Source organism: Melitaea cinxia, chromosome 2, assembly GCF_905220565.1.
Source record: "Melitaea cinxia chromosome 2, ilMelCinx1.1, whole genome shotgun sequence".
NCBI classification, from domain to species: Eukaryota; Metazoa; Arthropoda; class Insecta; order Lepidoptera; family Nymphalidae; genus Melitaea; species Melitaea cinxia.
This window is the reverse complement of record NC_059395.1, coordinates 13,759,311-13,782,365: the sequence shown is the minus strand read 5'-3', so window position 1 is coordinate 13,782,365 and position 23,055 is coordinate 13,759,311. Positions and strand designations below refer to the sequence as shown.

At 32.9% G+C, this 23,055-nt stretch overlaps 3 protein-coding genes across 4 annotated transcripts in view; 1 reads left to right on the top strand and 2 right to left on the bottom strand.

The window, feature by feature from the left end:
* Nucleotides 1–10,218: 10,218 nt before the first annotated feature.
* LOC123665306 (high affinity copper uptake protein 1-like) lies at nt 10,219–13,923 on the bottom strand. 2 transcript variants are annotated; one of them, XM_045599633.1, is made up of 7 exons: nt 13,513–13,612; nt 13,084–13,229; nt 12,888–12,998; nt 12,419–12,531; nt 12,154–12,273; nt 10,710–10,739; nt 10,219–10,636 (listed from the first exon to the last, which is right to left on the bottom strand). In XM_045599633.1, the coding sequence occupies exons 2-7, from the start codon at nt 13,213–13,215 to the stop codon at nt 10,435–10,437; spliced, it is 708 nt and encodes a 235-aa protein (XP_045455589.1). In that variant the 5' UTR covers nt 13,216–13,229; nt 13,513–13,612; the 3' UTR covers nt 10,219–10,434. The 2 variants fall into 2 exon arrangements, with proteins under 2 accessions (XP_045455589.1, XP_045455592.1); XM_045599636.1 differs by lacking the exons at nt 13,084–13,229; nt 13,513–13,612 and adding an exon at nt 13,830–13,923.
* A 3,979-nt stretch (nt 13,924–17,902) lies between these two features.
* Nucleotides 17,903–23,055, top strand: part of LOC123661749 (bromodomain-containing protein 3-like) — a 38,108-nt gene continuing 32,955 nt past the window's right edge. Inside the window, exon 1 of the mRNA XM_045596694.1 lies at nt 17,903–18,181. The gene's annotated coding sequence lies outside the window, so the exon portion shown is untranslated. The remainder of the gene's footprint in view (nt 18,182–23,055) is intronic.
* Nucleotides 20,142–20,546, bottom strand: LOC123661761. The gene has a single exon (XM_045596703.1). It carries the CDS (start codon nt 20,544–20,546, stop codon nt 20,142–20,144), a length of 405 nt encoding a protein of 134 aa, XP_045452659.1.

Sequence of the window (23,055 nt, the reverse complement as noted above, 5' to 3'; positions counted from 1 at the left end):
TGTGTGCGTGAGCGCGTGTGTTTACTTGAAGGAGCCGAGTTTTGTGGCTTCAGTAACAACAAAGGCCGCGCATTATCTACCTTTTTTTACTTGATCTATGAATTTAATAGGCTCATTTTGACATTTGTCATCGTCATGTAGATCCATGTCCATGATGTAGACATAGATATAGTAAAAAAAAGTAGATAATGCGCGGCCTTTGTTGTTAGTGAAGCCACAAAACTCGGCTCCTTCAAGTAAATACACGCGCTCACGCACACATATGCATCAAACTACGCTCATTTTCGTTAATATGTCACGAGGCTTCATACAGTAACTTTGCTTATAAAATGCCGTCTTGTGTGATTAAATGGTGCAAAAACAATACCAAAGTAAACAAAAAATCTGAAGGAATATCGTTTCACACGTAAGTACATATAAAACTTTAAATTTATTGTTATTCCAAAATAATATTGAGGTTATTCGGAACTTATAATTTCAATGTTACGAAATGACGTACCACGGGATTGTTGCCAGTAGTTCTTTTTTTCAATACCCCAAAATGTGGGTAAGTAAATTGTACGCAATCAGAAAAATAATTAAGTAAAAAGTAGACATAGTTATTGTTTTTTTTCTCGTGTTATTTTATGTTACATAAATTGAAAATAAAAAATCAAAATATATTTATGAATTATTAACTCGTTTGTTTTATGTTTTAACTTTTTACAATTTTTGAGTAAACTAGGTACCCATATTTTACTATCAAATTTCATGGTTTTAGGTTTCCAACGAATATTTTAATAAGAGGTGAATGAGTAGCGGCTGTAAGACTGAGAAAATGACCACGATTATGCTGGCCATGCGCATAAAGTCAATTTAATACGATTAGTGATTGAAAAATATTTGAACATACACTACATCATATTAGTAAAATGCAAACAATGACGATGACTCTGAGTTCTAAGCGACAAAAATTTAAAAAACTTATACAACATAAAGGATTCTAGGTTTAAGAAAAATAGTTAAAAAAAACCGACTGCAAACTGAAAAGAGATAAACAGAGGGGATAGGAAGTGTCCATTCATACGATTATCTTACGAATATATTTTTTTATTATTCTACCGATTTTTTGTTTTATTTTTAGCAAATTTATTTAAAATTATAAACAGGTTTTTATTTTCACATACCCATTTTACCTATATTAAATTAATTGTTTGATAAAAATTTTAGGGACTTTTTAAAAGGTGTCAACACTTCACTCACTCACACATCTTTAAAAAAGTGGCTTCAGTTTTCTGTTCTAGGTGCGTTATCTACCTTTTTTTACTTGATCTATGGATGTAGATAGTCAAGTCCATGTCAAGTCAGTGCCCTACGACTCTGTACTCGACACTCACGATAAATCGATTCAAGTTTGTATATGATCGATTTGATTATTAAGTATAGTAAAGTGCATTGGATTAAAATTTAACTTTAATATTGTGGGTAGTTTGAAATTATACAATGGTACAAAATAATGGTCAATTTGTCTTTATTTTATTTTTTTATATTGTTTTCGAATTTTAGTCATTATAATGAAACCACTTTTTCGAATTTTATTGCGGTTTATTAGTCAATTCAAAAGTTCCAATGTGGTAGTGAAACTGTGTTATCCCTTAGTCACCTCTTACGACACCTACGGGAAGAGGGGGTGGCTATATACATTACTGCCGTAACCACATCTTTGTAAATATTTTAAGTAATGTGTTTCATTGATATCAGTGCTTAACCTACAACAATATGACCATGAAATAATATTAATAAATTCAATCAGGAGTCAAGATGGGAGCATTATTAAAGGAGAAGAATGTGTGTTAAGAGATGGAAAGAGTATTTTGAAAGTTTGTTCGAAAGAGAGAAAGTGCAGGTACAACATACGGCACCTTCCATGGAAGCGAGTATAAATGTTGAAGAAAGTGAGACAAGCATGGATGAAATAGTGAAAGCGTTAAAAGTATGAAATTAGGTAAGGCAGTAGGCAGGTAGGCAGGATATGACAGGATTACCGTCGAAATGCTAAAGGTTGGACATGGCATAGTGGCTAGCCAGCTGTACCGCCTTTTCAATTTGTACTGGCGAAACGGACAAGTACCGGGAGATTGGTGCAAAGCCGTAATCGTCCCACTGTACAAGGGAAAAGGGTCACGGCAGGACTGCAGGAATTACCGCGGTATAAGCCTCCTCAGCGTCGTCGGTAAATTGTAAGCAAAAGTGTTGAATGAGAGGGTTGTGAATGAAACAGACGATAAAGTATGGGATGCACAAGCGGGATTTAGAAAGGGAATGGGATCTACGGATCAGGTCTTTTCTTTGCGGTGCATAGCCGAAAAGTGTTTGGCAAAAAACAAAAAAGTCTATTGCGTGTTCGTGGATTTAGAAAAGGCCTATTATAGAGTGATGAGGAATGAATTGTGGTAGGCATTGTCTGTGAATGGTGTGAGCAGTGTCCTCATACGATCATTGCAATCTCTTTATAGGGATTCTAGTGCTTGTGTGAGGATAAATGGAGCATACACTGAATGGTTTAATATCGAAAAAGGTGTTAGACAGGGATGTGTAGCGTCACCGTGGCTGACAAGCACTTGGGACAACGACATCTATAGGCGACAAAAAATCCTGAGCACAAAATATTAAATATAATTTATTAATAAAAATAGTTCTACATTTCTCAAAATAGAATATCTCAGCAACATTCGAGTACAAAAAACAAGTCTTTTGGAGCTACACGTACTGAGAAACATTGAAATAAAAGCACGCATTCTTATTCCACGTAAATGATATGTCCAGAACGCCGAAGTCGTCTATTTTTTTTTTTGTATTACTAGATTGGCAAACAAGCGTACGGCTCACCCGAAGGTAAGAGATTACCGTAGCTTATAGACGCCTACAATACCAGAAGCATCGCAAGCACGTTGCCGACCCAATCCTCAATCCACCCCCAGGAGCTCTGGTCACCTTACTCACCAACAGGAACACAATACTGCTTGAAAACAGTATTATTAATCTGTGATCTTCTGTAAGGTCGAAGTTCTACCCCAGTAGGGCTGCTCCTTTTTTTTTGAGCTAGGAATGTGACGAGGCATAAATGTTTTTAAGCTATTCAAAAATAAACCCAAACATGTTATATTTTCTATGAATAATTTGATATTTGAATAAAACAAAGGGTAAAAAGCATCAAACTATCATCAGCTAACACATAAATAAAAATGAATAAAAAATTCAAATAAAATAAAATCAATCAAATCGCCATAATAAATCTGATATATTAAATCTGGCGAATCTCTAGCGCATCGATATTAATCCGTTCACTACCGGTATGTTCCAATATGCACTGCGAGTACTGCACATTGCTATCACTGTAGAAAAATTCGTTCCGTTATGGACTGTCAGTATACTGTCGCAGTACCCTAGGGAAATATTTTATGACGTCATAAATCGGCGCCATATTCTACTGTGAGTACTGGCGTTTTCGAGGTAAGGTACTCGCATTACTTTGATCACGTGATCAGTCAAAACCACTCGAGTGCCAACTGCCAATCGTTTAATCACCCAATTATAAAGTTCTGTAATTAGTTTAGGTTCACAAATAAAACATCGGAAGTTGCATTGCAAAATGGAATTGCAAAAATTAACCATATTAGACTGTGTTAACAATGTTTTCAATACAAGCTTTAAAAGAAAAAATTATTTATTTAGAAAAAACGTTTACATACATACCGTTGTTGGGACATCCTTTTAAGTGTTTTACCTGTGTCAGGATGTCCCGCTCGTCCATATTCATACTTATAAAATAAAAACTTACAAAACACAAAATACAAAAAAAAAGAGTTTTTATGCATGTTTCTGTGTGTGTATGTGTGTGTGTGTGTGCGTGTGTTGTATTTAGTATATTTCTAGGTAATTACTTCAAGTAAAGCCTCAGTTTCTTCATAATTTTGTTTTGTAAGCCATTCAGTTAGTGATTTTTTAAGTTTGTAAGAATTTAAAGAATATATTTTTAACACATTGTTTATCTTCTTGTATACGTGAGCCGATTTTTTAGCATATTGTTGACAAGCAAATTTAGTCTTAGCAATATATGTTTCATTTACAAAGTTTAATCTTCTTTTTGTTTTAGTACTAACATCTATACTCGCTGTTTTATGCACATTTAGTATCAGCTGTAATATGTATATCCTCCTCACACTCTGTATCTTGCTTATAGAGTATAGCTCTTTTGTGGGGAATCGGTAAGATTTACCATAAATAACTTTTAACAACGCCCTTTGACTACGTTCTAGTTCAAGGAATTTAATTTTTGACGCTCCTCCCCATACTTGGTATGCAATAGGAAAGTAATGATTGAACAAGGGCTGTATAAACTTGGTTTCGAACGTTTTTCGTTTCTACATGTCTTAGAGTTTTAAAGATATAAATAAATTTTCTAATTCTTCCAGATAATAGTTCTAAATGAGAATGCAAAGATAATCTTTGGTCAATGACTATACCTAAATATTTGGTCGAAGCTATTTTATCAATGGTACGATACTTACATGTTAAGCTATGTACGGGACACTCATGTATTTGTAGTTTTGATGTTATAGGTTGAGTTTTTTTTATTCATTGAGAAACACATATATGTCTTATCCGTGTTAAGTGTCAGAAAGTTAGACCTAAGCCAACTTGATATAATTCCTAAGCCAGTTTCAGCAGTACAGTGGTACATGGAGGTTTCCTTCCAAGTTTTGCCATGAAAGACTATTGCTGTGTCATCTGCATAGGAATAGATCTGTCCTTTATCTATTTTAAAGTTACATAGGTCGTTTATGTATATTAAAAACAATGTAGGTTTAAGACACTACCTTGTGGTACTCCGTAGGTTATTTCAAGTTCTTTACTGGTGTGTTCCCGTATTCTTACACGCTGGGTCGGACCACTTAAATAGTCCCTCATCAAATCAAGCCGATTTCCTTTAATACCAACACGCTCTAACTTTTTTTAAAGGATGGAGATCAATACTGTATCAAACGCCTTTTTTAAATCAAGAAAGACAGTTAAACACTTATTTCTACGATCGAGTTGTTTGACAATGTGTGAAGTTAAGTCTAGAATGGCATCCTGCGTAAATTTACCTCATATTGCGAAGTCGATAAAATGTTAAATTTATTGAGGTATTGAATTAGTCTATTATTAATTAATTTTTCCATTACTTTAGAGATACCTGTTAAGATTGAAATTGGTCTATAGTTATTTATTTGAGCTTTATTGCCATTTTTATATACAGGGATAATTATAGATTGTTTCATTCAATATTATCATGACCAGGGGCACTATCTGTCTTTAAATTCATAGTGATTGAACTAACTTCTTCTTGATCTGTATGAAAAATAACAAAAGATGACGATGATTTTTATCGTTAAGTATCTGTGTTTGTTTGTTATGATGTAAAATTTTATTTTTAGTTATTTCTTTAACAAGGCTAGGTCCAATATTAGCGAAGAAATTATTTATAGCACTAACTGCCTTTATAGGACATGGATCTATATCCAGTAATCGTGAGTTCGTTGTTTTAGATTTTTTTAAAATTAGTTATAAGTTTTATATTATTCCACAGAACTTTTGGATTTCTATTTAATAATAATGACCTGTCATATTTACATTTTAGTTTTTTAATATCTTTTATATGTTATTTTAAGTATTTCGTTGTCAGGATTAAAATTTACTTGTTTTTGCATTTTATTCCTGTTACGTATGCAGCGTAAGATACCCTGAGTTATCCATGGTTGTATAGTTCTTTCTGTCTTAGGTAATTTTTGTATATGTGTGTTTTCTTGTAAAGATTCAGTGATTTCAGTAGTAAGAATTTCAAGTAAGCTTTTTGGGCTTTCACAATCTAGTAGGGAGGGTAAGTTTTTATTTGCGAGCGATATAAGCGCCTTGTCTAAATCAATGTATGTTTTGTGTTATGTGAAATAACAAACCTCATTATACACGTTATTTGATTTCCATAAATATAACGTAAACAAATTCCTTTTACGTAAAAGTGTATTTAAAAGGTTTTTAAAATCACTAAAATTCTCAATTATTACTTACCCACGCTAAACAAAAACTATAAAAAAAAAATACTTTTACGTAAAAGGAATTACTTTATGTATGTTCATAAAACTTTGTTTAAAAAGGGACATTAAAACGCGAAGTGAATAGAATGCGCTACGCGATGTAACTCGTGCGGTCTTAACAAATTCAACATTAATCGTTCGTTCGTACCGTTCTGCTGTATATATACTAGATCTTTCAATAAGTCTCGAGACTAACCTGGAAATGGCGCATATATTAAAAACTCTTTTGATTTTTAAAAAGTACTGGCTATCAATACAAGAATATGTGTCAAATTTTTAAAAATGGAACAATAAAATTATTGATTTTGAAACATTTAAGTGACGCTACGGTTGTAATTTCGATACAATGAAAAAAAAACGAGTTTCGCGTGTTGATAAAACATTGTTTTTTAATGGGAAAAAATACGGTTGAAGCACAGCAATGGCTTATAAAATGTTATGCAGGATCAGCTCCCTCTAAAGCAACCATTTGTCGGTGGTATGCCGACTTCAAACGCGGTCGCATGGACACCAATGATGGGGAACGCTCAGGTCGTCCAAATGAAGCAGTGACTCAACAAAATATTAACCAAGTCCTCAAAATCGTATTGGAAAATCGGAAGGTAAAAGTGCGAGAGATAGCCGAGATAGTGAAGAATTCAGCTGGTAGTGTTTCCACTATTTTACATAAAAATTTGGCCATGAAAAAGCTTTTTTCTAAGTGGGTGCCGCCTTTACTTACAACTAATCAAAAGGAACAACGTATCAATGATTCAGAGTGATGTTTATAATAATAATAAATAAATATCTATACAATACACACACGGTCGTCTGTTCCTAAAGTAAGCAACTTAATGCTTGTGTTATAGGTAACAGCCTGGACTGGTATATAGCTACATATATTTTTTTTTCGATAAACATACTTATAAATAATACATATATAAATATATAAATAAATATTTATATTACACCCAGACTCGGAGTGGGAATCGAACCCACAACTCTCGGAGCAGAAAGCAGGGTCACTACAATCTGCGCCAACGGGCTAGTCAAAAGTAGAAGTTTGGCGCTGATGAATCATAATAAAAAGGATTTTTTACGTCGGTATGTAACAATGGATGAAACCTGGATATACCATTTCACTCCGGAATCCAATCGGCAGGCAGCGGAGTGGAGGGCGGCTGGTGAAAGCCGCCCGAAGCGTCCAAAGACTCAGAAATCGGCCGGTAAGGTTATGGCGTCTATATTTTGGGATGCGCATGGAATACTTTTCATCGACTACCTTGAAAAGGGGCAAAATATAAATAGTGACTATTACATGTGCTTATTAGAGCGATTGAAGTACGAAATTGCGGATAAACGGCCTCACATGAACAAAAAGAAAGTGGTGTTTCACCAGGACAACGCGCCTTGTCACAAGTCCGTGAGAACGATGGCCAAAATTAACGAATTGGGCTTCGAATTGCTTCCTCATCCCCCTTATTCGCCAGACTTGGCCCCCAGCGATTACTGGCTGTTTGCAGACCTCAAAAAAATGCTTCAGGGTAAGAAATTTGACTCAAATAGTGAAGTTATCGCAGCAACGGAGGCTTATTTTGAAGCCAAAGACAAATCGTTCTAAAGGGGCAAAATATAAATAGTGACTATTACATGTGCTTATTGGAGCGATTGAAGTACGAAATTGCGGATAAACGGCCTCACATGAACAAAAAGAAAGTGGTGTTTCACCAGGACAACGCGCCTTGTCACAAGTCCGTGAGAACGATGGCCAAAATTAACGAATTGGGCTTCGAATTGCTTCCTCATCCCCCTTATTCGCCAGACTTGGCCCCCAGCGATTACTGGCTGTTTGCAGACCTCAAAAAAATGCTTCAGGGTAAGAAATTTGACTCAAATAGTGAAGTTATCGCAGCAACGGAGGCTTATTTTGAAGCCAAAGACAAATCGTTCTACACACATGGGATAGAAAAGTTAGAAAAGCGTTGGAGGGACTGTATCGCTCTTGGAGGAGACTATGTTGATGAATAAAAATTAATTTTATAAAAAAGACCTTTTTTTAGTACTTAGTCTCGGGGACTTATTGAACCACGTGTTAGCTCTGTTTCATTTCAGAGCTAACGAACGCCGTACAATAACATTATCTCGGACAGTCGGACAATCGGACAGTGTGATACTCGGACCCATAGACGTACAATACAAACTCGTCGGACCGCAGTGAACTGTGATAGTTGATAGTACTGTTACAGTGTACTATTAGTCCGATTAGGTCCGAATAGCGATTGACGTTTGGTACTATTATCTTTCGTACCTTACTAAGTAACAACCTTCTAGTACATCGTACATGTGCTACCCAAGACTACTTCTTGGTTCAGCCCATAGCTACTATTTAGTGATAAGTAACTCGTCATTTTAATTTGAGAATGAGGAAGCCCCTCATTTTAGCTAGCTTTTGAGGCCTCACGAGGTACCGCTCATTCGAGGCGAGGTATCGTACGGGGACAGCCAAACTCATCCGATTGTCCGAGGAAGCGGCAAGCGTGAGTTACGCATGCCTCACAAGCAGCTAACTTATAAACGATACACTACTTTTATTTTTTATAATTATCACTTTGCTTCTTAGAACGACGCGTTTTGATGCGCGCTGTTAAATGTTACATATTATTTAACACTAAACCAAATATTTATTCATAAATAACGTTTTGTGTTAAATGATTTTTTAAATTGGAGTACCTGGGTTACCGAGCTTAGCTCAGTATTATTAGTAAATCGTGTTTTTGAAAATCATATTTAAATACGAATTACATAAAAATGAATAATATTTTATTATGATATTATCTGAATAATATCCTACCAAACATCAGTATCATAAACATCATTATTTCATTAGGTACATAATATCAAAATCATGTGTGTAACTGTGTTTTCAAAATTTCGACTCCCTCACCTTACTCATTCTCTAACTCGCTGTTCAATTATGAAATAAGTACTTCCGCCTCATACTCAAAGAATCGTCCTCATAGAGGTGAGAATTAATCGTCCTCGTAGTCTTCGTGAGTCACGTCAGTCAATGTCAATGTGAGGACGAGTAAACGAGTGAGGTGGTTCAATATCGAAATTCGAGTAACTCTTTCAATTTGCGATCACGAGTACCTCAAATGAGGCACCAGCAGGAACCCATCTCTACTACTATTACAATGTACCTATACTCTGTGGCTCATAGATCAAGTAATGTAATACCCATGGAGCAATGGTAATACCTATGTTCAGTTCAGCCCGTCAGCTTTTATAAATTTAAATATACACTTATTATAGATTTGTCCAACTGAAACGATGTTTTTGTTGTCGTATACGATAACATAGTAAACCAATATTGAATAATAACAACCATTGTAACGTTATATGATATCGATAATTATGGAAATAGAAAAGTTAGAAGAAAACCCATTACAAAATTATATTGAAGAAGCGAAAGTTAATAGAGCGCCTATTAATTTTAAAAATAATGTTGGACGGCCAAGGAAAAATAATGAGATTAAATTTAGTGCGCAACCAAAGTCTATAGTATCATTATTTTTAAGTAAGGATAAAACTAAAGAAGATTGTAATTTATTATTAAACAAAGAATTAGAAAAACCCACAAATAATAAGGCGTCGACTCGTGAAGAATTTTCAGAAGGGTACCTGATATATTGTATTTTATATAAATATTATTTTGATTTTTTTTTTTTTTAATAAATATTTTCTTATTTTCAGAGTGTTGTACAATAATATTGACAATAATGTATTTTTAAGTAACAAATTTTATGCGTGTGATCACCTTAATTGTAAATACTCTACGAAATTTCCATCAAATCTGAAAACGCATAAACTAATACATACTTCTGAACAACTATACATATGTGACGAGTGTACCTTCAGATCGAAATTTATCAGTTCGTTAAAAACCCATAAACGTCTTCATAGAGAAGAGAGACCTTATGCTTGTCATTCCTGTAAATACAAATGTAACAGTCGTTCCAATTTAAAGAAACATATTAGTCGTCGGCACACATATGATAATACAGATAAATAAAATTATTTCAAAAATACATTGTTTTTTTTTAAAGGATAATAAAATAAAATAGAGCTTTCATAATTTTTAATAACCTAAATAAAACCTTATAAATTACATAATAAACAGATATAAATATTCAACTACCCAGTGTTGTCTTAATATAACACGATAATTACTTTCAACACCATGATATATGTAAATATATATATTTTTTTTAATTTTAATAAAGAGGATACAAGAGAAGCTATGTTAATACTATGCTTTTATCTGATTCTTAAGCTTATGTCAGTGGCAATGTTCAGTAAAGTCTACTACCACTGATTCCCGCCATCCGAAGAGGAAGTAACCTGTTGCAGATCCGAGAACAACAGCAGCACACAGCCATGTGTTGTATGTCATAAATACTAACATTAACATGTAGCTCACTAAAACTTGTATGCCATGAAGTATAGTCTGCCATGCATGTTCCACGCTTAACATTGTTGGACTAAAACAATAGCTACAATAAAGACAATGCTTTTTGAATATTGAAAAAGACAAACAAAAGAAAAATAACTTACACATTTCTATCAAGGGCATGAGGCATAGGTCTGTAAAAAAATTATAAGATTTCAGCACAAAATGTTATGGGAACCAAAACAACAGATACTTTGTAAGTATGTAGAGGTGTAGGTGGGAACAAGATTATCTTGATAACAAGGCTAAGTTTGCTTTAAAATATTTTTCTTATTCTCCACTAGGCTCGCCCCAACTCGCGCACCCGCACGCAACCCGCACGGGGTGACAAGTATTTAAAAAAAAAAAAAATTAAAATTTATATTATAGCCTATATGGTATTAGGGATAAGGCCGCCTGTTGCAACTGATGCAAATTCTATTTGTATATATCATTTGTTATGCTGTTAAAACCTTGTATTAGTGTGCGAAAGTGTAAATAAATAAATAAATATGGGGATAGTGTAGCTTCCCAACAGTGCAAAATTTTCAAATCAGTTCAATAGTTTCGGAGCCTGTTCAATGCAAGCAAACAATCAAATCTTTCCTCTTTATAATATTAGTATAGATAAGAAAATTTTTAATTAAATTAGAATTTGACAGAATTATAATTTAACACTATTTTTTTTTTGGTTGCGCAGGGGAACCCTTTTATGGGTGATTTCCAGGACGCCTGGGTAGGCAGTCCTAGACCGTATGTCGGCTTCAGCACTTGGGGGTGCAATACCGACCAAACCCCTGCGGGAGCCTTCAGCCGCTTTAATTGGAGGGTTGGTCCCGGATCTGCAGGCCACAGGATCCCTCCAGCGACAGGCTGGCCTCGGCGAAAAGGCCAGACTTCTCCTCCATGGGGACTGTCCAGCTCACCTCTGAACAATCCCGACGACACCGTGTCTAGTAGGGCAGGTTCCTATCCCGGCCCGACACGGGCACAGAGGCGTTACTGGAGGCGCATAAAGTAGCGCCTCTTACGCACCCCTCCTCCTTCATACATTCGGTACATTACTGTCTCGCAGAAGGAGACCATCGCCTTCCAGGACTCGTCGTCGCCGAGCATCGCAGTGATGACGTTCGGGAGTGACAAGTCCCCTCCGAGGGCTGTCGTCAGATCGCGACGCAGCGCCGCCCGTCTCGGGCACACCTCGAGGGTGTGCTGGGCCGAGTTCACCACTGCGCCATAATCGTGACATCCAGTCGTCGGCTCCCTGTGGGTCGTCCGACACAAGTAGTCACCAAAGCAGCCATGCCCGGTGAGAACCTGCGTCAGACGGAGGGGCTTGCGCTTACTGCGCATAATTTAACACTACATATAATCAAATAAGTACAGTTAATTATATAGATTTTTTTTTAATATTCTTTGGCCAATATTTGGAATTCATTCTTGATTCTTAGTGTGAAAATGTTTATTCAATATCATAATTACAATAATATTCATGTCATAAGATATAATATGAAAGTGAATTCCATTGTCATTTTAATTTAAAAAATTAGTCATGAAATTCTTACTTACTGTATTACTTGAGGCTCATCTGCACAAATATTGGCCACTCCCTTGTCTGGTGGGGAGACTGCGCAGTATTGAAGTCCTGTATAGGTTTTCCAAAGCAAATGTTTTCTATAGTATTTTAATCTGAAAACATCAGTGTTTTTGAAAATGATAATAATCTTTTAAAAATTTTACACTTAATATTTATTTGTTAAAAAAAGCAATATTATTAATTATTAAGCTGCTTAGACTTTTTTAGATAGTTTATTTGTGAATTTATAAGTCATACCCCTCATAAAGAAGTGCTAAAATAAATATTGCTAAAAATGATCCAATGAACTCCCCAACATCTGTTACTTTCCACCATGAAAAAAGTATTGTCTCCATAAAACCTCCATGAAACTAAAAAAAGTAAGGTAAAAATAACAAACAATTTAAGAGATAAATTTATTATATTTTTTAAAATAGAAATATAAAAACCCAAAAATATTAAATGTGTTGCAAAATACATTTTTTTGTTTTACTACTAAATTATTTTCAAAAATATTTCTTCAACACATATTGGCCTTGAGAAAGATGTGAATCTTGTAGCAGCAGTTCAGACACAAACTTTAATAAGCATTTGCATTGCCTAAACAAAAATTAATAGTGTGTGGAATTAGAACTTGTGAACGCTAGCACATTAACCAGCTTCTGCTACAAATATATTGTCCAAAATAACATACAAACAATTATTAATTATTATTAAATCTACTTACAGTCATGGACATCATACTATGGTGCATATCATGTTTTGGTGTTGCATGGTGATCATGGAGGTTTACATTTTCTGCTTGATGATGTAGATCTTTGCTTGAATTAAACATTTCCTTAAACATAAAACTCAAAAGTCAATAATTATTTAAGTCAAAATAGATGTTACTACTTTTAACTTGAAAAAGAGAGTTAACTCACATTCATTTTGTCCATAAAACTACTACCATTCAAACTCATTTGATGGTCCACATGCATCACACTATGATCCATATTTTGAGACATGTGTCCTGTCTCATGATGTGCATGATTCATATGACTATGGTCCTCCATAATAAATTTATAAACTGAAAAATTAACAAATTGCAATTTTCATGGCTCCAACCCTTACTGTTCTACAGAGTATCGAATTCACTCAGGTCACGTACTTTCAATTCAAAACTGAAGAGTCGAAACAAGTGTTAGTTTACTAAACATTATGTGTTAAAGAATAACAAATCGCGAAATTATACTACGCAATTTATAGGCTTTGAATATAAATAACCCATTATGACAATTCAAACCAAATGAAATCTCAGTTAAGTGAAATTACATATAATTTAAATAAAATCGTATGATAATTAATAATACCTTTAAAAAATTTATACTATCACTAAGAAATAAGATTCAAGTTGAATGTTTTAATTGATCCTGAACGTGCTTTTGTTAAAAACTACACGTGAGCACTTTCACTTTCATTGGAGGTCTTATAATGTTCTTTAATCATGTAACTGTAACATTTTGTTGTTATTGCATTCGGTTCAGTTTACATAATATCTTTGCGATCTTGAGAACACAAGTATGCTTATGATTTCGTCGATGTTCATAAATGGAAAAAAAAATTGTTAATATGTCTCAAACTATGTAAAATGCGATTAAATATTGTAAGGAAATAAATTTTTTGTTACTTTAAAAGCGCTCGTTTTTTAATAAAGCTTGTGAATTGTATGTGAAAGTAAACTCTTTTATTTTTGACATTTGTCATTTAATAACTTTGTTACCCTTTTGTAATTTGTGACCGAATTGCCATATAAAATTTCGAAATTATAACAACTAGCCTGATGAATGATGGTGAAGTTTGTACTTTGTAGTGGTACAGTCTGACTAACGAAAGTAGATACGTACTCGATTTTTTTGCATACTTTTTAAATGACAGCACTGTAGGGTCTGTAGAGTTTCCACCATCCAATATACTACCTCTTTAATTGGGGAAATCTAGTGGAAAACTACTAAGATTTAAATATAAATAATATTAAAACCATTAGAAAACCTTTAATTAATCCAATTACTACGTCTAATAATTAAAAAAAAAACCAAAAACCCGCCTGCGTGAAGAACAACGTCCGAGCAAAGTCCACATTTTTTAAACTTTAATATTGTATTTCTTTATTAGCATTACGGTAATAATAATCATGATATACCTTTTTAAAATCCTTGTATTGTGCCCTTCAATTTGATACCCACATTGTAGTATTCGAGAAAAAAAATTTTTTTTTATTAACTACAATGGCTTCGCGGAGCCGCCATGTTTCATTTTTTTTAATGTCACCTATTTAAGAACACTTGGGCAGCTAAGACGAACCTAACGATACCTCAATTATGTAAATCCGTTCAGTAGTTCTGGAAATATGAGGTAGTAAAGAATATTACATACAAATATACATACATACAAGATACGCGCGAAAAACATAACCCTTCCTTGGCAGTCGGGTAAAAACACAATTAGAATTTAGAACACTATAAATACTCGGCAGCATAAATTTTCTTAACATTGACGTTTGGTGAAGTTGCCAGGCTGTGGTTTTTTAAATATGCCGCGTTTTTCCAGTATCTACTTTTATTAACCAGACTATAGTGCTCCATGATAGTGACCCTGCTAACTGCTTTCTGCTCCAGACATAGAGCAAAACGGAGGGGAGTAGCCATACACAGGCATTCCAAGGTATAAGTCCAAATGGTCCTACGTGTACAATAAAACATGTTGCAGTCGCACTGCTATGTAGACTAAATCTGGTTACGCTATTGAATCAACGTCCATCAAAAAATGCCGAATTGTTCTGATTTTTGCTGCACAAAGAGATCTGCCACGTCAAATTTACTAAAAGATTGCGTTACCTTTCATATGTAAGTATTTTTAATCACATTATTACCGTATACTTCTTCTAAACCTTTGTTAAACTTAAAAATTACAAATGTTATCAGTCGTGTTGTTTCGGATTCGTTTACTAACACAGACCGCTTACCCTCATACAATATGCGGATCGGTCGAGCGACTGATCCGAGTCTATTTCCGAGAAGTTGCTGTCGCCGAGCAATAGCGTTTTTACCGGTTTGTTTGTAGATGTTATCGATCAAAACGGCAAAGGCAAAGGAGGAGAGAGATATATTTGAGATTCTGATTTATTTATAATATAATATTGCGAGCTTAATTTCAATATACTTAGTTTTATAATATAATTGCATTAAATTGAACATAATACAATACTTACGAGTATTAACACATTTTACTTGAATTACTTAGTATAAACTTCGACCATAATGTTTTATATTAATTTTTTGCAGGTTTCCTAAAGATTCAAATTTAAGGCATAATGAATTTTTTTTTAAAACAAATCAACCTGGACGCCCACAAGAAATATGTTCATTATTATGTCATTTGCTCAAATCATTTCAATACCTATGACTTTCAAGTATGGAACTGGCAAGATTAATAATGGAAAAATATACCGGTACAAGCATTTTTTTCTTAATGAAAAAAGAAAACCAACAAAAATGTGTTCATCATATTTATAGAAAACTAATTCATTTTAAAAACCAGTAATAGATACAACTGTCACTGGTTTTTAAAATGATATAAACATTTAGTTTATTTTTGACATGATAATTATTGTAGTACATAATAAATAAAGCCCATCTTTATAATAACACCTTATCTTTGTATCACTTTAAAAACCTAATTTCCCTGACCGAGTACTTGAATTTATCGATAACGCGTATCGACAGTTGTCACAACCATGGTCGTAAACTCGGTTGTAAACAACTTGTTAGTGTAGTTGCGGCATGTCATTATACTGCACGTAATGTATCTATGTGTGTATGAAAAATATAAGTGTGTTTTTAATTTAGTATGTTGAGTTTCGTAGTGACAGACGATTATTTTTGTACAGGTATTAGATTAAGTGTGTCATACGCATGTGTCATTTCCCCCGCAAAAAATGACAGCCAGTTTTGTATCAGAAATTCAGGGAAAGAAAAGGGTGCGTGCATATACCATCAGATACAGATGGTGTTGTGGGAGTTGGAAAGCTGTCCTGGTAAGGAACATAAAGAGGGCCGAGTTTGTCTGTAAAATCGTTAAACCATGCCATTGGCTCATTGGATGTGGGATTATCGGAATCGATTATTAAATATATGTCGGAAGTAGGAGGAGGTCAGACTGGTTAATTTCAATATGAGGTAACAAAAGATAGTTATAAGTAAACAGCGAGGGAGCCGAACTTCTTAGCATTCGATAGATTCACCGTGCGGGTGCCGAATCCATCGTGTGGCAGAGGGGGTAACTCAGAGCAGTGCCTAGGACTTGCGACCTAGGTGTAGGTTTAAGGAGGCCCCCTTTGAGATGCGCATCAACGCTCACCTCCGCTGCTAGAGTTGTCCGCCCTAATATGTAACATTTAATTTGTTTGCACATATTAATTATTATGAGTCTAGGTTAAGTTACTAGCAGGATACAACAATTTTATCGTGCAAAGCCAGAGCCAAGCCTGCCGAAGCCGAGGCTGCACCGTTCGTTTTATACTCTTCATAATAACTCGAAAAATATAATGAATGAGGGTAGGTGACTATCGAACGATGTTCTAGGTGGCGCGATCGTGGTATCTATTGTTTATAAATTCCTTTCTAATCGCGTACGACAGCGCTAGTGCCGACATATTTAAACAATCGATAATATAATCGATTTAACCAAACTATTTGTGCGATGCTTGATCTGAAGTCAGTCAGTTCTAATTCTATCTTTGAGAGAAACCATTTATGATTTTTTTAAAATCATTCATACTTACTAAAAAAATAAATTTATCTTTTTTCTTAGATTTTTTCCCACAAGGAATTCGGACGGGTAATCAGCTACCAGACGTTTTTCTTCGAGAACTTTGAGGATCACCGGGGTCCGGCTGATCTATAGGTCTATCTAATAAAGGTCCATTATCATTTAAAGAAAAAAAAAGAAATAGCAAAAAAGGGAATTTGATTATTCTAGTGTAAATATAAAAATAGAGCACTTACAAATATTACTAAAAAGTAATACAGCTAATTACTCACTATTTTCATTAACAAAATTTTATTGATTGATTGGTTTAATGGCTATCAGTTGTGCCAAAGCAGAATGGTATTAATAAATTTTAAATAAATGCTAATAGACACAAATTCGCGCCTATGGGTCAAAAAATCAATCCTTCCGTGACCATGGTTGTTGTAAAGGTAAAGTATCCGAAAGGTTGGGCATCTAAAAAACTTAATTAACCTCGATGAAATCCCGAAAAAGTTGTTTCATGAAATTCGCGTAAACATTAGAAAACAATAAGTCAAAAAATTAAACGAATAAAAGCTTAATCTATTCATTTTTTTAAATACGTTCAAACGTTCAATCTTTAAAAATGTTTATCAAACTGCAATGTATACAATTTACATTTATAATCTGTATTAACTAACGACAAATAGCGGGATGGAAAGCGAGGCGCGGACGCGGGAGTGTTGATTGATCAAGATTCAAGACTTGAGGGCGCCACCGGGTGCCTCGAAATGGCTAATGCATACCGATTTAATTTTCGTAGTGCATTTTTTTGAATCCTACGATTACTATGAAATCTAATATCATCTTCCATCAAAATTTATAATATCAATGTTTTACACGTTTTTCTATAATTCTTTTATATTATTTTAATTTTCAGAATGATATAGTGCAAAATAAATTTTAGATATGAGTAAAGACGCTAGTCACTCGCTTCATGCTTGGCGGCCATGTCTGAAGCCTGCTTGGACCTTTGAAAGTTCGTGTTGTGCTATTCTTTGTTGTATAAAAAAGACAGTGGTTTTAGTTCCGTAAAAGACAATGAATTTGTGACTATATAAATTGACTATGAACTGTGTTAAATGTGGAGTGTTTTATATTTTCAAGCAAATCGATAAAATTTGCTTCTGCAGAAGTAACTCCAACATCGTATTTTTAGTTCATCCGCCATATTGGCGTTAATATATCTTCGTAAGTCTTTTTTAATAGTTTCTTAGCTTGTTTCGCAATTGTTACCTTATTATTTTGTTATTTTGCTAGTGTTTTAAATGACCAATGTCATATATAATAGTAAACTTTGCATGATTTGGTTGTTAAGAAATATTTGTACATTTTTGATTTGGCCTCTAGGCGAGTGGTTTTCACCTATTTCTTTTCACAAGCTTACGATTTCTTATATAAGTAGAATTAGAAGCAAAAATGTACAGAATGTAACTTATAAGTTTTATTAACATTTGCCTACATATATGACATATCTGCAAACAATAATCTTTATGAAAAAAAAAAACGTATTATGTACTAAATTAATAAATTGTTATAGAATTCATTGTTTTTTTTAGCCCGTTTTTACTTTAAATATACGTTTATTTATCACAAACAAATAACTTTCATTATAATGTCAACCCCTATAACCTTTCTTGAAGTTCATTAATATGTTCAGCCAAAGAACATTCTAGACCTTTAAAATTCACTTTCCGTTCTCCATTTAGCTTGTCAGAAACGTCGGGTTTTACGTGTTTTACCTTTTGTTATTAAAAGCATCAGTTTGTTGTGACAGTTAATACATATCACACAAGAGAGGTAGATTTTATTTTAAGGTAAAAACTTTTTGTAAAGACTGCATTGCATGATATGGTGCAGGGTGTCAAGTATGGTATCAAAAAAAACTCCAAGTAGTGAGTGTGAGTGAGTGCATGGTTTTTTATAAATATCAATAATAACTAGCCTTTTATTGAGTCGCATAATTTTTTACTTATATATAAAAATCATTGCTATATTAAACTAAATAATGTATAACCTATTGCAAATTATAGAGATCTAACAATCTAAACATGAACTTAACCATTTGATTAATAGATTAAGATTATTGGCTGAAAAATTCCTGACCACCAATCTATATTTAATTTAAAATTGCGAAATTATTGTTTATCTAAAATTACATTGATATGTTTAATACCTACCAACAGTAAATGGCTGTTGAAAGGCTGAGGGGTGTAGAAATTGCAATACTTGGGTTCCTTTTTTTTCTGGCATAACTACCTGGTTTGTAGATATAAACAGGTATATTGATTATATGATTATTTACTTACACCTACATATTTAATAATACAGCTTACATCAAAATGAGTGCTGTTTAATTGTAAATAAGGTGGTATAGTTGTCTGCTAAAAATCTAGTTTGAATAGCGTTTAGCAAATATAATATAGCTGGGCCAAGATATTTTCAGCCAACCCTTTCGCAATTTAATTTGAAATATACTAAGGTACATAAAAAATCTTTCCATAAATAGATGTTTGAAGATTGTGTCTAGTTCAGATTTTAGACTATAAAATATCTTGTAACACATGGTTGTTATAAATAATATCCAACTGTACTAGTTTTGTTATAAGTAATATCCAACTGATGTTGCTACATTTTATTTCCAATAAATATAATATAAATAATACATATCTTAATAAATATACATACTCTAACTACTCCAATGAGCTAGTTAATATTAAATTATCTTAATATATATGTTTTGCGTCACATTGTCCGTGATGGACTCCTAAACTACTTAACTGATTTTAATCAAATTTGTCCACGTGTGCAGTTTGATCCAAGTTGAAAGATAGGCTATATTTTATTTCGATATCAACAATTATTATATTCAGAAAAATAAAATAAAAAAAGTTATTTGGTACGAAGTTTGCCAGGCCAACCAGTATGTTCCTAAATTTTAGAGCACAGTTAATAAAGCCTAAGTTTCAGGATTAATAAAATCACAAATTTCTTTTCTAAAACAAATGCATTTATTTGAAATTTAATTCTATGATATATAATTGTGTTTGCTGGCAAACGAAATAAAAAAAAAACTGACTTCAATTACATCTACAAGTAATACAATGTAGGTAGATGAAAAAATAGTCAAGTAAATTATTTATTATTATTATTAAACCTTTATTGCGGATATAGTTAACAATGTTTCTTGCAATTTATGTTGATCGACAATATTACAAAAAGAGTACATGCTAACGTAATCTGCGTGTCTTTGGGACACAAAGGCCTCCTCCAACTCCTTCCACTTCTCTCGGGACAATGCAGCCCTCTGCCATAATGGGCCTGCAACCCTTCTGATCTCGTCTGACCATCGCTTCCTCTGTCTTCCTCTCTTTCTTCTGGTGTGAAATCGAGGAGTCCACAGGGACACATCCCTCGTCCATTTATCTCCAGTGTCTCTGAGCATGTGGCCTACCCACCTCCATTTCAGGGTTTTTGTTTTTAATATGACATCTTCCACCTTTGTCGTTTGTCTTATATCCTCCGCCCTTTTGCGATCTCGTTTAGTGTAACCCATTATGCTTCGTTCCATAGCCCTCTGACAAGTAATGAGTTTTTGGCCTTGTTTTTGTGTTGTTGCCCATGTTTGGCACCCGTAAGTGAGTATTGGTAGTATACAGATGTTTTATATTTTTCTTTTTATGGCCATGTTATACTGTTTGCAGTCAAGTAAATACCCATTATCAAAGATCCAAAAGTTGAAATCAGATCTCGATGAAATTTAAATGTGGCCACATGGTAAACACTGGCTTTCGATTAAATTAAAAATCATCAAAATTGGTACACCCAGTAAAGAGTTATTGCGGATTTTCGAGAGTTTCCCTCAATTTCTCTGGGATTCCATCATCAGATCCTGGTTTCCTTATCATGGTACCACACCAGGGATATCTCCTTTCCAACAAAAAAAGAATTATCAAAAACAACGAAGTTATCCCCGATAATACATAATATATATGTCTATATATATATATATATGTCTATATATATATGTCTATATATATATGTCTATATATATATATATATATATATATATATATATATATATACATATATATATATATATATATATAGACACATACGGTTGAATTGAGTACCTTCTTTTTTGAAGTTTGTTAAAAATAAAGTAGTGGTTTCAGTCTCATTATTATAGACTTTATAAATATTATCAATACAATAACAAAAAGTTATTGTATTATAAGTTTAATATTGATAAAAATCAATAGTAATTGATGTTTGGGAATGTTTTTGTTGATAAATATAATTATATTGGTATTTAAGTCTAATGGCTGACATTACTTACAAGTAAACGTTTTAAACTGGTCATGTTGAATCATCTTAAATCAACATTGTATATGTTTATATGTATGATATGACAACCTAAAATTCGCTGTAATATAGACACTGGATTTAGGTTATGCTCTTACTGATAATTTAATATTGTTTTTAATAAATATATCAGTTATAAAATAAGATTTTTTCTCTGAAACTTCCATGGTCACTAATATTATGATTTATATAGATATGTTATGGCCCTTATTTAGTGTATGCCATACTGCCAATATATTAGGAACTCAAAATGACCAATGATAAAAATGATAAGTATCCTGTTTCACATATAAATCAATACAAATAAATAATTATTTGTTTGTAATGATTGTTTTTGAAACTACCTTACAAATTTTATTTAACTAGCTGACCTAAAGTATGTTCTGTTTTATCACTGTCAAACATGTGAATTTGAAATAACTATGTTCTCTGATATTTTCCAATTTACTACAATTTGCTTAAATTTTCATTTCATTCAACTTGCAGAAAACTAAAAAAAATTGTTGGAGTTTTGCTCAGTAGGTAACTACACATTAAAAATATTTTATTTAATCAACAGTATTTTTTATCTATTTTATTGGCTTATTATCTAAATACATATTACATTATTTGTGTTTTTTTTTAAATATAGATTAGGAATTAAATTATAAAATATACTACAATTCACAGTAGCCAATTGTATAAAACAAGAGAAATCTGATAGCTATACACATACTTAAATTATTATCAAAGTCTACATGAGACACATTTAAGAAAAACAAGTTATACACATCTTTTTCAACTTAGAGAGCGAAAGAGCTATAGAAGCTACAACAATTATTTTTAGAATTTTTGTCTAATTGTTTGTTCTAGTATCACACAGAATTCTAATATTACTACATTATTGTAATGAGGTTATTTTGTTCACAAATACATATTATAATTATGTGAATCTGGGGCCTAGGTGGGAAGTAGAAAATAAATGCATTGTAAACATATTATTCCTGAAAACCTTTGCAGTTAGTTGCTCCAACATTTATACAGCCAGTGTGCTGTTATTTTGTGTGGCTAAACCTACCTCAGTAAATAAGACTTCCTTATAGAAAAAGGATATTTAGTATCACCAATAGAATTCAATTTTGTATGCTCTCATACAGTCTTCACACTTACAGCTCAGAAACATTTTATAATAAAAAAATTTTATCATTACATTTTAGGTTGTGTTAAGAATGTGATTAATTTTTTGTTATTATGGAACTATTTTTTTGTGGAAATGATTATCTTAACATAAGAATACGATGAACTTATGTTTTTTCATACACTATATTCAAGTAAAATACATTGTTCTGAACTAAATCAAATAAAGTTATTTATTCTGAGAAAAAATGCATTGTTTGTAAATATAAGGATTTAGTTTAATGTTTATAAAGAGGCAGATATAAATTTATTTAGTGACAATATAAAAAATAAAAAAAATATATATATTATGATAGTTTAAAAGTTTAAATAAATACATAATCCTCTTTTAGTTAATTTTTGTTTAATCCAAATTTAAATTTTATTTTCTTTCGTAATTTTATTTTTATATAATGTAGGATAATTAGAATACTTCATTTTTTATTTTCTTGTCTAAGATGTAGTATTTTATTCTTTCTCTTTATAATACATATTTCCAAAAATGTATTGACTTAGCCTATAGTTGCAATGTATGATAAAAAAAA